The 12551-nt window shown below is 44.9% G+C and overlaps 1 protein-coding gene across 5 annotated transcripts in view; it reads left to right on the top strand.

Moving 5' to 3' along the window:
• TRIO (trio Rho guanine nucleotide exchange factor) overlaps positions 1-12551 on the top strand; it is a 372055-nt gene that overhangs the window by 191024 nt on the left and 168480 nt on the right. For all 5 annotated transcript variants that reach the window (XM_060146876.1, XM_060146875.1, XM_060146878.1 and 2 more), the window contains one exon: positions 10904-11026. In XM_060146876.1, coding sequence (XP_060002859.1) covers positions 10904-11026 — 123 coding nt within the window. The remainder of the gene's footprint in view (positions 1-10903; positions 11027-12551) is intronic.

Consider the following 12551-nt stretch of genomic DNA (forward strand, 5'->3'; position numbering starts at 1 on the left):
AACATGTTGTGTGAGGTGAATAGGCCCCGGAAATCTGCTTTCCTGAGGCAGGCTGACTCCCCCCAAAGAAGCCCCTCAGACGAGGAGCCCTTCTCCTAAAAAAGCCTCTGGCTCCCCCATATCCCTTCACCCGCACAGACTTACCTCTTGGAAAAACTCCTTCCAGGTTGGTGTTGGGCCATTAGCTAATGTTCTGAAAAAATGGTCAAGAAAATCTAGTCCACTCTAGATTCTTCTCGTCCAGACTTCATCCTTTTTTTCAAAATATCTAAAATTGAATGTGTGGTATTCTGAGAGGTACAGAGGTAAATATGTTGACTAGCTCAACCTTCCTTTTCTCAAGGAATTCCAGCCTAGTGAGAGTGGATGGTTTAATAGTCTCATAAATTAGCCCGTAACATGCTCAGAGTTGGCGTGTGTGTCTTTGGTTGTCATGAGGTGTGATTTTGCCCAGGCATGAGTTTGAGTCATGCCCCTTGAGGTGCTGCCCACATGAGGGAGTGAATAAAACTGGCCGCCCTCATTGGTGTTGTCTGCCTGCCTTGCACATGCCATCTAAGGGGACATGTCTGTGCTGTAATGACTTGTGCAGATTTGGGGGTTCCAGGGAGCCTTGTCCGTATCCCCAAACATCAAGGCTGCAGCTTATGAGGAAGGTGAAGACTCCTGTAACAGAGGTGCAAGTCACAATTGCCAGGGTGCCAGGGAAGCCTTCCTGAGAGATGCATGTTTCCGCTGGTCTTTGATGGGTGACTGGAAAGTCAGGAGGTTGAGGATTGTGCAACAGGGCTGCGGGGATGGTGGAGACACCAAGGGCGGGGCCTGTCCGGAGCAGCAGGTGCCCAGAGTGGACAGCTGGGAGTGTGGAGCCTGAACTGGTGCAGGTCTGGAAGGACGACCTCCGCGATGAAGGCTTGGGAGTTGTTTCTGTGAGCTTTGGGACACATTGAGGGGACGTGGCGAGCCTGAGCGCCGTGAATGTTTCCTTCCTCTCTTAGTGCTCTCGGCCAGCCTGTGGCAGAGGGGTTAGTGTTTTCCCATTTCACCACATTGAGTTCAAACCCGTAGGCTGTGTGTTTTGACTTGATGCTGCGGCAGTGGATGACAGGGTGACAAGTGTGGCGTGAGAGCGAGATTCCAGGTGAGGAGACAGGCTCGGGCCCCACCGTGGACCAACGTGCAAGTCAGGCGGGAGTCCTGGAGTGCAGAACTTAAGGTCCATGGGGCAGTGGTCTGTGTTTTATTCTCTGGTGTTTCCCAAGCGTCTGGGATAGTAGATGCTCAGTAGTTGCTGAATGACTGAATGAATGAATAAATGAGTAGATGAAGAAATTTAAGGAATTCCCCAATTTTGCTAATTAAAGATTATTTGGAGTTAGTCTCTTTGTTTATTCTGGAATGGGGGAGGGTTGGCCCTACATTGGAATCAAGTCACCTAACCGGGAGATCTTTGTGAAGGGACCAGGAGCTTTGATTAAGGTTGGGGAGTTAGGGGTGGCTGAAGAAGGAAGGGGTAATTTCATGGCCTGGGAATTTTGCCAATGTGTGAGATCTTTAAAATATTAAAGATTTTGGCCACTTGAACGTAAAGAAATGGGTTTCAGGTCCACGGAGAAGCTATTTCACAGTTCTGCCTTGGGTCCTAGGCTGCTAGCCATTTGCCAGTAAAAGTCATCCCTCGGTGATGCCTGACCCAGAGGTTCCACCTACACTGGACCTAGCTCTTAAGGGAAGGTTCCGGAACCTCATTTGTCCTTTGCTCATTAATTTAAGTCAGAAGGATGGGGTTTTCTCATCAGGGTCATTATACAGCCCTCGCTATGTGATGATTTAACACTCTCTTCTGTTTACATATGAGAATGGTTAGAAAATGGCCATCTATTCTGAGAGTTTCTCAGAATTAGGGAGTACTGGAGGGCGAGTGTTTGATTAGGGATTGGGAACCTGCTGGGAGCAGATAGAGGCTAACTGTTGATCTTTCTGGTGGGTCTGGAGCCAGCTTTCATTACCTTCTTTTTTTTTTTTTTTTTTTTTTTCGGTACGCAGGCCTCTCACTGTTGTGGCCTCTCCCGTTGCGGAGCACAGGCTCAGTGGCCATGGCTCACGGGCCCAGCTGCTCCGCGGCCTGTGGGATCTTCCTAGACCGGGGCACGAACCCATGTCCCCTGCATCGGCAGGCGGACTCTCAACCACTGCACCACCAGGGAAGCCCTTTCATTACCTTTTGTCATAGAAACAGAGAAGAGACTTGACTGTCAGAGTAATCTTAGTAACCGCAGCTCTCAATGAGCCGACAGTTCACTGGTGGGGTTAAAAGGGTGGGAAAAGGGACGAATCTCTTCCGCACAGTGGATGCAATACAGGAATGCAGGGCGCGGGAGCTGGCGCTGTGAGCCAGTGGGACAGGAAGTCGAGGACACATTCACTCGGGTCAGGATGACCAGGAGCGGACAGAGCTAAGAACGAGCCCCAGGCAGCTGGGTCTCCCCATTGTTGAGTGTCAGCCGAATTGCCAGGGTCCCCTAAGAGGAAAGTGCCCAGGGATTAGCTGACAGGGAAGACCGCACGCATGCATGTGTGTATGTATATTTCTGTAGTTCAGTGACTAGACTTAAGGTATACATAACATCTGGACGCATTTCTTAGATAACATCTAGACATATTAAGAGTTTTCTTAGACAACTTTGGACTGTTTTATACTTATTTCCAAATTAAGAATGAGAAAAATAATTTTTAAAAGTTTAGAGAATTGCTAAAGGTATTAGCCCATGTTGGTAGAGTGATGGTTTGATTGGGGTGTGATGGGAGTATCCAAGGTGAGACTATATGAATAGTAACCTACTTACCTCCTTTCCTCCCTCCCTGCCTCCTTCCCTCCCATCCTAAGGTTCTTTTTTTTCCTTAAGAAATTTAATGTACTTATGTAATTAAAACTACGGTAATACCAGGAGAAGTGATTTAAATTTTTTTTAGAAGATGTATAGATGGATGGATGGATGGATGATGTAAAAGTTTAGAAGCCTGCCAGCCTCTTTCTGAGCCCTTCTTCCCTGATTTCGCCCAGGCTCCCTTCCACACAAGAAAGTGCGTGTGGAGCACGCGCTCCTGGCCTTTCCTGTGCTCTCATGGGAGTTAAGCAGAAGTAGTTCCTGCAATGCAGGGCATTTGGTGTCCTGTATCATATGTTTGCTGTGTGTAATTTGACTGAGGTTTTCTTAAATAACATCTTTTTCCAAGTGAGCATTAGGCTTAGTGTACTTTGAAATGTTCTAGAAACCATTTTTTAAAAAAATTTCAGTATTATGAGTAAGTAGAAGGTGTGGTACATAATGCAATGGAATATTACTCAGCCATTAAAAAGAATGAAATAATGCCATTTGGAGTAACATGGATGGACCTACAGATTATCATACTGAGTGAAGGAAGTTAGAGAAAGAATATCTATTGCTTATATGTGGAATCTGAAAAGAAATGATACAAATGAACTTACAAAACAGAAACAGACTCACAGACTTAGAGAAGGAACTTCTGGTTATGGGGGTGGGGGAGGAGATAGGGGCTTTGGGATTGACATGTACACACTACTGCATTTAAAATGGATAACCAACAAGGACCTGCTGTATAGCACATGGAACTCTGCTCAATATTATGTACCAACCTAAATGGGAGAAGAATTTGAAAAAGAATAGAGACATGTATATCTATAACTGAATCACTTTGTTGGACACCTGAAACTGTCACAACATTGTTAATCAACTATAGTCCAATATAAAATAAAAAGTTAAAAAAAGAGTTGGGGCTTCCCTGGTGGCGCAGTGGTTAAGAATCCGCCTGCCAATGCAGGGGACAGGGTTTGAGCCCTGGTCTGGGAAGAGTCTCACATGCCGCTGAGCACCTAAGCCCGCGAGCCACAACTCCTGAAGCCTGCGCGCCTAGAGCCCGTGCTCCGCAACAAGAGAAGCCACTGCTCGCCGCAACTAGAGAGAGCCCGCGCACAGCAACGAAGACCCAATGCAGCCAAAAACAAATAAATAAAATAAATTTTAAAAAAAGAGTGATTATATTTTTAGAACAAACTTAATTCTAATTTTGAAATACAATGATTGAAGAAATGGAGAGTTCTTGGCTTCCCTGGAGAGAAGTAAAGAAATGTGTGGGTGGAGATAGTCGTTACTGTCAGGCAGCGGTGAATGCTGGACCTAGAATGTTACTCTTTCTTCACTCAGTCCTCAAGAGCCCACAGATGCATGTGGAATTTTGTGTCTGTTTCATTTCACTGTAAATATTATGCCACGCACTTTACAGAATTTAGACCCAGAGGCCCTTGTGATCACGTCAGACCAGGCCCCTCATTTTCCAGGTTAAAAAACCCCAGACTCAAAAAAGTCGAGCATCTTGGCCGAAGCTGCAGGAAGCCTAGTGGGTTTTTAACTGCTTCACTGCTCTTGACCTGGGGAGGATGCTTCACTCTGAGCTAATCAAAGAGTCAAATTGACATCTTACTTAAGAAGGAATATTTAAGTGGAGCTTCTCGGGCTCTGGGAAGGGGCTTTCATAGAAGCTGCAGTTGCCCATCACTGCAAAGGAAAATAGCTACTGAAGGAGACTTTTAACATTTCTTCACATTTTACTTTCTCGCTCACTGTTTGCATTCACCTTAGGAGTGGATGAGGGGAAACAGAAGCTGCAAGGGAGAGAGGGCACTGACTCCCAGCCCCCAGCGGTCCCAAGCCCAGCTATTCCCAGCTCACAGCTTCGTGTTCTTCTCTGAGCAGCTGATGGGAAAGGGGAAGAGCGTGACTGGGAGGCCGGCTTCAGGAGTAAAGTACGCTGTGAGCGTTAGGGAAGAAGGTGCCAGGCAGGCTCAGATGGCAGGGGTGTGTGGGTTCCCTCACTTCTGATTCTTAACTTCGTGATTAAGTGTCATTAACAGCGTAATACTGGACGTCCGTCCTCCTTCCTTGCAGCAGTGGCTGAAACACTGGCCTTTAAGAAAAGTTATGTTATTGAAGAGCAGGCCTCCTTTTTGGTCCCCCATTTGAGTTTAGCAAATTTCAAATGATGTGACTTAGTTGTTCGGTCATCCTTTGTTATAATCACTAAAATAGCATTGATTTGATCATCAAGAAAGATCTTATCTTGGGCTTCCCTGGTGGCGCAGTGGGTGGGAGTCCGCCTGCCGATGCAGGGGACACGGGTTCGTGCCCCGGTCCGGGAGGATCCCACATGCCGCGGAGCGGCTGGGCCCGTGGACCATGGCCGCTGAGCCTGCGTATCCGGAGCCTGTGCTCCGCAACGGGAGAGGCCACAACAGTGAGAGGCCTGCGTACCGCAAAAAAAAAAAAAAAGAAAGAAAGCTCTTATCTAAATGCTTCTGTCAGGAGCACTTATTTAAAAGCAGAACTAGAAGCATAGTATGTCTATTTCTAGATTGGTATCCTGATGATTTAAATAACAGCCAGCCTGTTGAACAAGGAAGTAACTAAAGTAAGTGAAACTGGGTTAGTTTTGGTTTTACAGGGAATCTAGGGTAGGGATGGGAGGAAGTTCATATTTTGCCCCTAGAAAATCTGATTTTATATTAAAAAACAAATTCAGAATATTTTAGAATTACCATTGGTTTGTATTTGTTTCATGTAACCGTAGTTTTTAAAACCGAATATAGAATCGGCAGAGTTAATTGTTTCATTTTTGTGTGCTTAAAATGTGACTTAGAGCAGCCGTCCCCAACCTTTTTTGGTACCAGGGACCGGTTTCGTGGAAGACAGTCTCCTTCCACGGTCTGGAGTGGGTGGGGGTGGTCAGGCGGTGATGCGAGCGATGGGGGCAGCAGTTGAAGCTTCGCTCGCTTGCCCGTCGCTCACCTGCTGCTGTGCGGCCGGGGTCTTAACAGGGTGGAGGCCCCCTGACTTAGAGGGAACTCTCATTATTGTGACAGAAAACACTGATTCCCTAGGCCTTGTCTCTTTAAAACAGTAGCTAAAATTGACAGATGTTTGTATGTTTTCCCTGAATACCGTTTGCATCCAAAGTTCCCAGTAAAAATAGATAAGCTTAATGTGCTCCTGGTGGTTTTATGTCAGAGGTCTGGTCTAGTTTTTACAAACAGTAAATCTTAGCGCTGGAACTCTAACGTTAGAAATACTTTAAAGGTTTTCATATAGTATTTACATTTCATAAAGTAACACAATATAACGAGGGGTAGGAGCCTATGTTCGGATTCTTGAAGTCCTGGGTTTGTTTCTCTTTTTCACGAGGTGTTCCTTCCCGGGCTCTTAACTTTCCTGAGCATCCAGGTCTTGCTTAATAGAGATAATAATACAAGTCTACTGTCTTCTCTGCAGCCCTTGGGACACATATGTTTTGGAATTAAGAATCTCTCAGAGTTGAGAAAGAGAACAGTGTGTATACACTGTGATACACGCTCTGGTGAGGTCTGGGCAGCCCCCCATCATCAAGCACATGGGGATTTCTGCAGCCATATGTTCAAGGACCCACACCAAAGGGATCAATAAAGACTATTAGTAGCCTCAGGTCAGGTCTTATCGCCAATGATTTTTTCTGACCAAGTTTTGAAAAAATATTTGGAATTTCAGAGCTGTTTTTAGCTTTTTGTGGATAAGGGGTTATGGACCTGTATTGCCCTCCCAAGCACAGCACAGAATAATCTCTCAATAGATGATGCCAGAGACAATGACATGGTACATGGTGATGATAGAAGGCTGTTCTAGTAAGTATTTGAAATAAACACCTCTGCATTTTCAAGGGAAAATGTCATTACATTGGTCTTTATATTGCATGTTGTTGACACATAGGCCCTTGAGAATGTCTCCTCTCTGACAAGGGTTTAGTATTTAGTTGTAAGTTCTTAAGTAGTAGTTACTTAGAAATATTAATCCACAAAACATAGTGAATATTAGGTAGTAGGGGCTTATGGCAGAAAATTACTTTAGAGATTGTACGGGATGGCCAGACTCGGCCACGTGAGTGAGGGTAGAAAAGGCAACAGTGGCCAGTTCCCGAGACGTGTGGTCCAGGCGTGGTGTTGTTTGCTGGTTCACCTCCCCCCGTTTTGCTCTCTGTTATAATAGTGTCACCTACCCAATAGCCTGAACTGTTCTGAAGCAAAGCAGCTCTTCCCTTCCTCAGTTTGCCACCTGTGTACCAGCTCTGCTGACGTGAAGAGGCAGCGGGGACTGGAGGCCAGGGGAATGGGCCCTGCGTCCTGGGTCCAGGCCCACAGACTGGCTCTTCCACTTGGTAGCCGTTGGTCCTGCGTCTTCATGTATGAAATAGAGTCACGATGTACCCCCATCCAGCTCTCCGTGAGTTCTGGTGGTGTAGTGTACGTCAGGGCCGGCTTCAGTAGCAGGTGCTCAGACAGCAGCGCAATTATTCGTTAAAAGATGAGCATTATCGTACTGCCGTCGTCACGTGCAATCTTATAATTACATTACAAGCAGGGAGCTAAGCAATCTGAGATTTTCTGCACAGCTGACATTTTGACTTAGATGCTGAGAAGGATTATCTGTGTTTTAAGTCTTGGCGGCTCACTTTGGAGCGATCTTGACCTTGGGGCTATCATGGTGCCTGTTAGAAGACACTGTACAGAGGAACGAGCTTGCCCCACATTCCGCGAACAAGGAGGGGGCGCTGTCGGCCTCCCAGCCTTGCTCTTCTGCCTGTGAACCAGGTGCCCTGGGAAGGACTGGCTTTTGCCCTTTTTCCTGGAGCCGGCTGCAGAGAGCAAGTTGTTGTTCAGGTGAAGGTCACAAGGCAGGGAGAGGGTAGCTGCCACCATGGCTGAGTCAGGGAGGGGGCCGGCTGGACTAGCGTGATGGAGCCCCTGGCTTGCAAATACTTTTATGTTTTAAATGGAAAGATTCCACAAGCTTGTCTTTCAAATGCTCCTTGGGCAGGTACGTTCATTCAGGATTCCTTGGCGATCTGGGAAACATTCTCAGACTTAATGAGAAGCAAAAGCCTCCTGGGGAAGTTTGGTTTTGAGTATGAGCTAGATTTCACAATTGTCTGTGACTGTTTTTAAGAAGTGCTTGGAATTTGTAGTCTTCTTTGAATTACTTTCATGTTTGTTGGAAATATAATTTCACTTGGTATTTATAATTCTGTGAAAAGGAACCACTAATAAAAGAAAAATTGTAACCCTGAGTGATTGGTTCATAATAGCTTTTATTTCCAATTTATGCTTTCTGAAGCAACTTTTCTTGGGCTTGAAAAAACAAATTCTTATTTTTTAAAAACGACTGTGTTTTGCTCCCTCCAGCTCTTTCTACCAAATAGTGTTTGTCTTTTACTTTTTGAAATTGTGCCCTTACTTCAAGTCTGTATTGAGTCATCAGTACTCGTCAGGTTTGCTGTTTACCAAACCTCGATTTTTCTTTTTACACTATGTTGGGGAGTATACAGCAGATACTATAGCTGTAGTTTAAAAAAAGAGTCTCCTAGTCTTTCATGCAGATCTGATAGGGAAGTGGACAGTGGCATAGATGTACTTACGTATCTCTCAACTCTTTTCAAGCTTAATATACTTGATCCTAGTCTTCTGCCTGGTGCTGGCCTCATACCGAAAGGCACATTCCATTAACTGTATCCATTCTTTGAAGTTGAGACATCTTGAAATTATCACTGGGTATTTCTGTACTAGTGAGACAGGACCTGTGTTCTGTAATACGTAGTAAGAGACTGTCATATAAACAGCAGCTTGATATCAGGTGGTGAATGTGGTATTACCTACTAATGGTGATACTGAAGGTCTCTCTCTCTCTTTTTAATCTGAAGAAAGAAAAATAATATACAAAGTGCACTGGTTAAAAAGCAATGGAATATTCATAGCCTGTGCTACCAAAGAGCTTGACATTAGATGGAAGCTGTCTCTGGTGACAGTTTGTGGGTGGGGATGGCTTGTGTGCTGTATACCTGCCACGCCAGGATATTAAGGTGCTTGACAACTCACAGGCCTCCATTATTATCCCCACTGAGCAGGCGGGAAGCTGCGGCTCAGAAGGGCTACCCCGTGTCTACGGGGCAGAGGGCTAGACATGAAAGGTAAAGAGGGAGCTTTTCAGAAGGGCTGGGAGGTGGACAGACAGAAGACAAATGGATCCAGTAGGAATCACTTTGATAGTGTGACCCCGGGTGACTGGCAGAGCGTGGTGTTGACAGAGGTTCAGAAATAAACTATGGTAATAGGGTAAGCGTGTACCTGTAGCCTGAGCAGCCGCTGTGCTTCGAGGCTTGACCTCCGTACCCCACCCTGTCCTCCCACATGCGCGCGCGGGCGCACGCGCGCGCGGGCACACACACACACACACACACACACACACACACACGCACACACACACCCCTGCTCATTCTACAAGGCTCTTACAGACCACCAGGGATTTACTCAGGTTCGTGAGCCATTTTATTTACACGCATTACTGACTTTGCTAAGCCCTATGCAGAAAGGACCATCAGTCAGACCGGAAGGTGACTGGTGTGGAGCAGAAGAGGACGAGTCCGGCTGTCCGTGCACAGGCCTTTAGCAGCTGCCCCTGTTTATCTAGATGTCTGTCAGCACAACTGATCTCTCAGTGGTGGAGGTAACAAAGGGCAAGGGATCACTTTTGTAGCAATGAACCTCAAATTAACGCCCCTTTTATTTATTTACTTTAACTGAAATATAGCTGGCATGCAGTGTTAGGTTAGTGTCAGGTGTACTCTGTAGTGACTTGGCATTTGCATACATTGTGAAACAATCACCGGGTAAATTTAGTGCCCAGCTGTCCACACACAGTTATTGCAGTATTATCCACTGTCTTCCCCAAGCTGTGCATTGCATTCCCCACCCTAAGGCCCCCTTAATCTTGCAGTTAGTGGAGGGCTGTGACTGGGCCCCTTCCAGGTTGCCCTCTAGACCACAGTCCTAGCTGTGCGGCTCCAGGCAGGTCTTTAGTCCAAGATTGTTTTGATCTGCATCCTTAGTTACCATGGCTACTAACTGCAGAATCCGAGGTGGCCTTCAGTACTTTGCAACACATGAACAAATGTCCTCAGATATTCAAATATCTTTTAAGGAAAGTTTCTGGCTAAAGATGTCACTGACTTCGTTTTTGGCTGGTTATCCCCTCTCCATCAGAAGGAGACGAATGTGTATTTGATGTTGTCTTAAATATGTTGTTTGATGATGTTGGCGTTTTGCAACTTCTCAAGTGCAGTAGCCAGTGAACTACTCAGCCCCAGCTGTGACTTAAAAACGTTGGGTTGCCCTGCTTTACTTTTACTCTTTTTCTTTAGTGTGGTGGATTTCAGCTAGCAAGAACTCTTATGTATTTAAGTCCATGGGATGTTTAGCTTTCACAACCAGCTTAGTTTATAGAATAAATTATCCTCGAAGACCAGGACAGAGGCATTTAGCTGTTTTGTTTTCCTGGGTTTTACTTACATGTTTCAAGTCTTTTAGAAGAGACAGAAAAACATGAACTCTGTAATTAAACTTCAATTGTCTGAGTTGTGAAGCTTTGAGCCTTATAAAAATGTTAAGTTAAATTGCTCCTCTGTGACTTGACTACCACTATCTCACACAAAACCCAGGCAGTTTTGTTGGCTCAGTCATGCATAAACTGAGGTGAGATTTAATTTAATCATTATTGCATGTAATATTTATACATAGACAGACTTGCACTATTAAAGTAAGAGCTGATTAAAATCGTGGTGGGAAAGCTGACAGAAGATGTAATTCTCAACGTGTTTGATTACTGTCCGGTTGCTCCCAATTTTTTTTCTCCCTTGTTTCTTGTTTCTTATAGAGTTTAGATAAGAGACTGTATCGTTAATGGATAGCCCTAAAACTGATGGAGGCAGGCATGGTTTTGATGGCATGTATATCTGTATTTCATTGTAGGTGCTGGACTGGATTGAGAACCATGGAGAAGCATTTCTGAGCAAACATACAGGTGTGGGGAAATCTCTCCATCGGGCCAGAGCTTTGCAGAAACGTCATGAAGATTTTGAAGAAGTAGCACAGGTAAAACAATGGCTTTTACTATTTTCTTCCATAAATACCTGTGTGGTTGGTTTTGAATTACAGTTTTAACGCCACCTCTGTTGACTTAGCTTTAATGACGTAGGTTTGAAGGTGATTCAGAGAGAATGCTCAGATTTCAGATGAAGCTGTTATGGCCTGGCCGAAAGATGATTTAGACGGTTGACCCTTTCATAAATGCGAAGTTCTTGAAACAGACAAATGTCTTGGATATTTTTGCCATATTTATGGTACAAGTGTCTGTTGACGAGTTTGTAAAATTCCAGTTCATAATCAGGGAATAACAGTCCTTGAATTTCTGTAATGATGGGCCCGCATTTCTTTTCCCTTTTCTATTTCTTTTAAAGTCATGTGCTTCAGAAACAGGAGGCAGGGGTGTGGTGTGTTAAGAGCATGAGATTTGTGGAGTTGGAATGTTGGCTGTAATGCTCACCAGCTGTGTGGCTTTGGAAAAGTCTCTTAACCTTTCTGAGGTTAACTTTTTTACCTGAAAAGTAGGCACAGTGAGGGCTGCTGGAGAGGAAGTAAGGTGTGTGTGATAGTGTCATGTATGGCATCTCGCCCAGGTCTTTCCCACATTGGTAAATGTGCCTTTCATTTAGTTTTGTGTTTTGAAAGAAAGAGGAGTGAAGGAGGGAGAGATTACCATGCCATGATATATATGTGGAAGCTGTAGGAGCTAGGGTAGAAGTTGTTTTCAAAAGAAATTGTAGGATGAATCCAAACTGAGACACATTATGGTAAAGCGGAGGAACACCAAAGGCAGCGTCTCAACAAGGAGAGAGAAATAACAAAATCACAACCGTGAGAATGACTCTTAGCTGACTTCTCACCAGTAACTGCAGATTCTGGAAGACAGTGGGATGGAGACCTGAGGGAAAGGAACTCTGAACCTGGAATTCCACACCCAGTGGAGCTATCGTTCAACAGTGAGAATAAAATATAGACCAAGACCAAGAGAGTTTACCATTCACTTACTTACAGGAGAACTGAGGTGTGTAGTTTAGTCAGAGTAATGGAAGCACCCACTGTAATTTAAACTCCACGAGTGCAGGGATTTTGTGTTGTTCACTTCTCTGTCACTAGCGCCTAGAACAAGGCTGGCGTGGTGCAGCTAAGCGTCCAGCAGTATTTGTTGAACGAGTTAATTTAATGAATAAAAAGGAAATATGAGAAGAAAGGCTTGAGGTCAGTAATGAACACAGAAATTGGTAAATACGTTTGTAAATCAAAGGATTGACCATTTAGACACAAGACGGTAGAATTGGGTGGTAGTTAAAAACAAGACGAAGCAAAGCCCCGGAGCCTTGAACACAGAAGGTGGAGAGGTGTCCTGAGGAGGTTGGCAGGAGGTGTTGCTTATCTTAGATTTGTAAAGACAGGGGTGCGTGTGAGCGTTTTTGAATGACTACTAAATGCAGGGTTAGAAAACACCGCTTCCCATAAGTATAAAGAGAAAAGAAATACAGAAAACCAGATAAGTAAAAACTCAGGAAAATGGGTCTAG

This window comes from Lagenorhynchus albirostris, chromosome 3 (genome assembly GCF_949774975.1).
Source record: "Lagenorhynchus albirostris chromosome 3, mLagAlb1.1, whole genome shotgun sequence".
NCBI lineage: Eukaryota > Metazoa > Chordata > Mammalia > Artiodactyla > Delphinidae > Lagenorhynchus > Lagenorhynchus albirostris.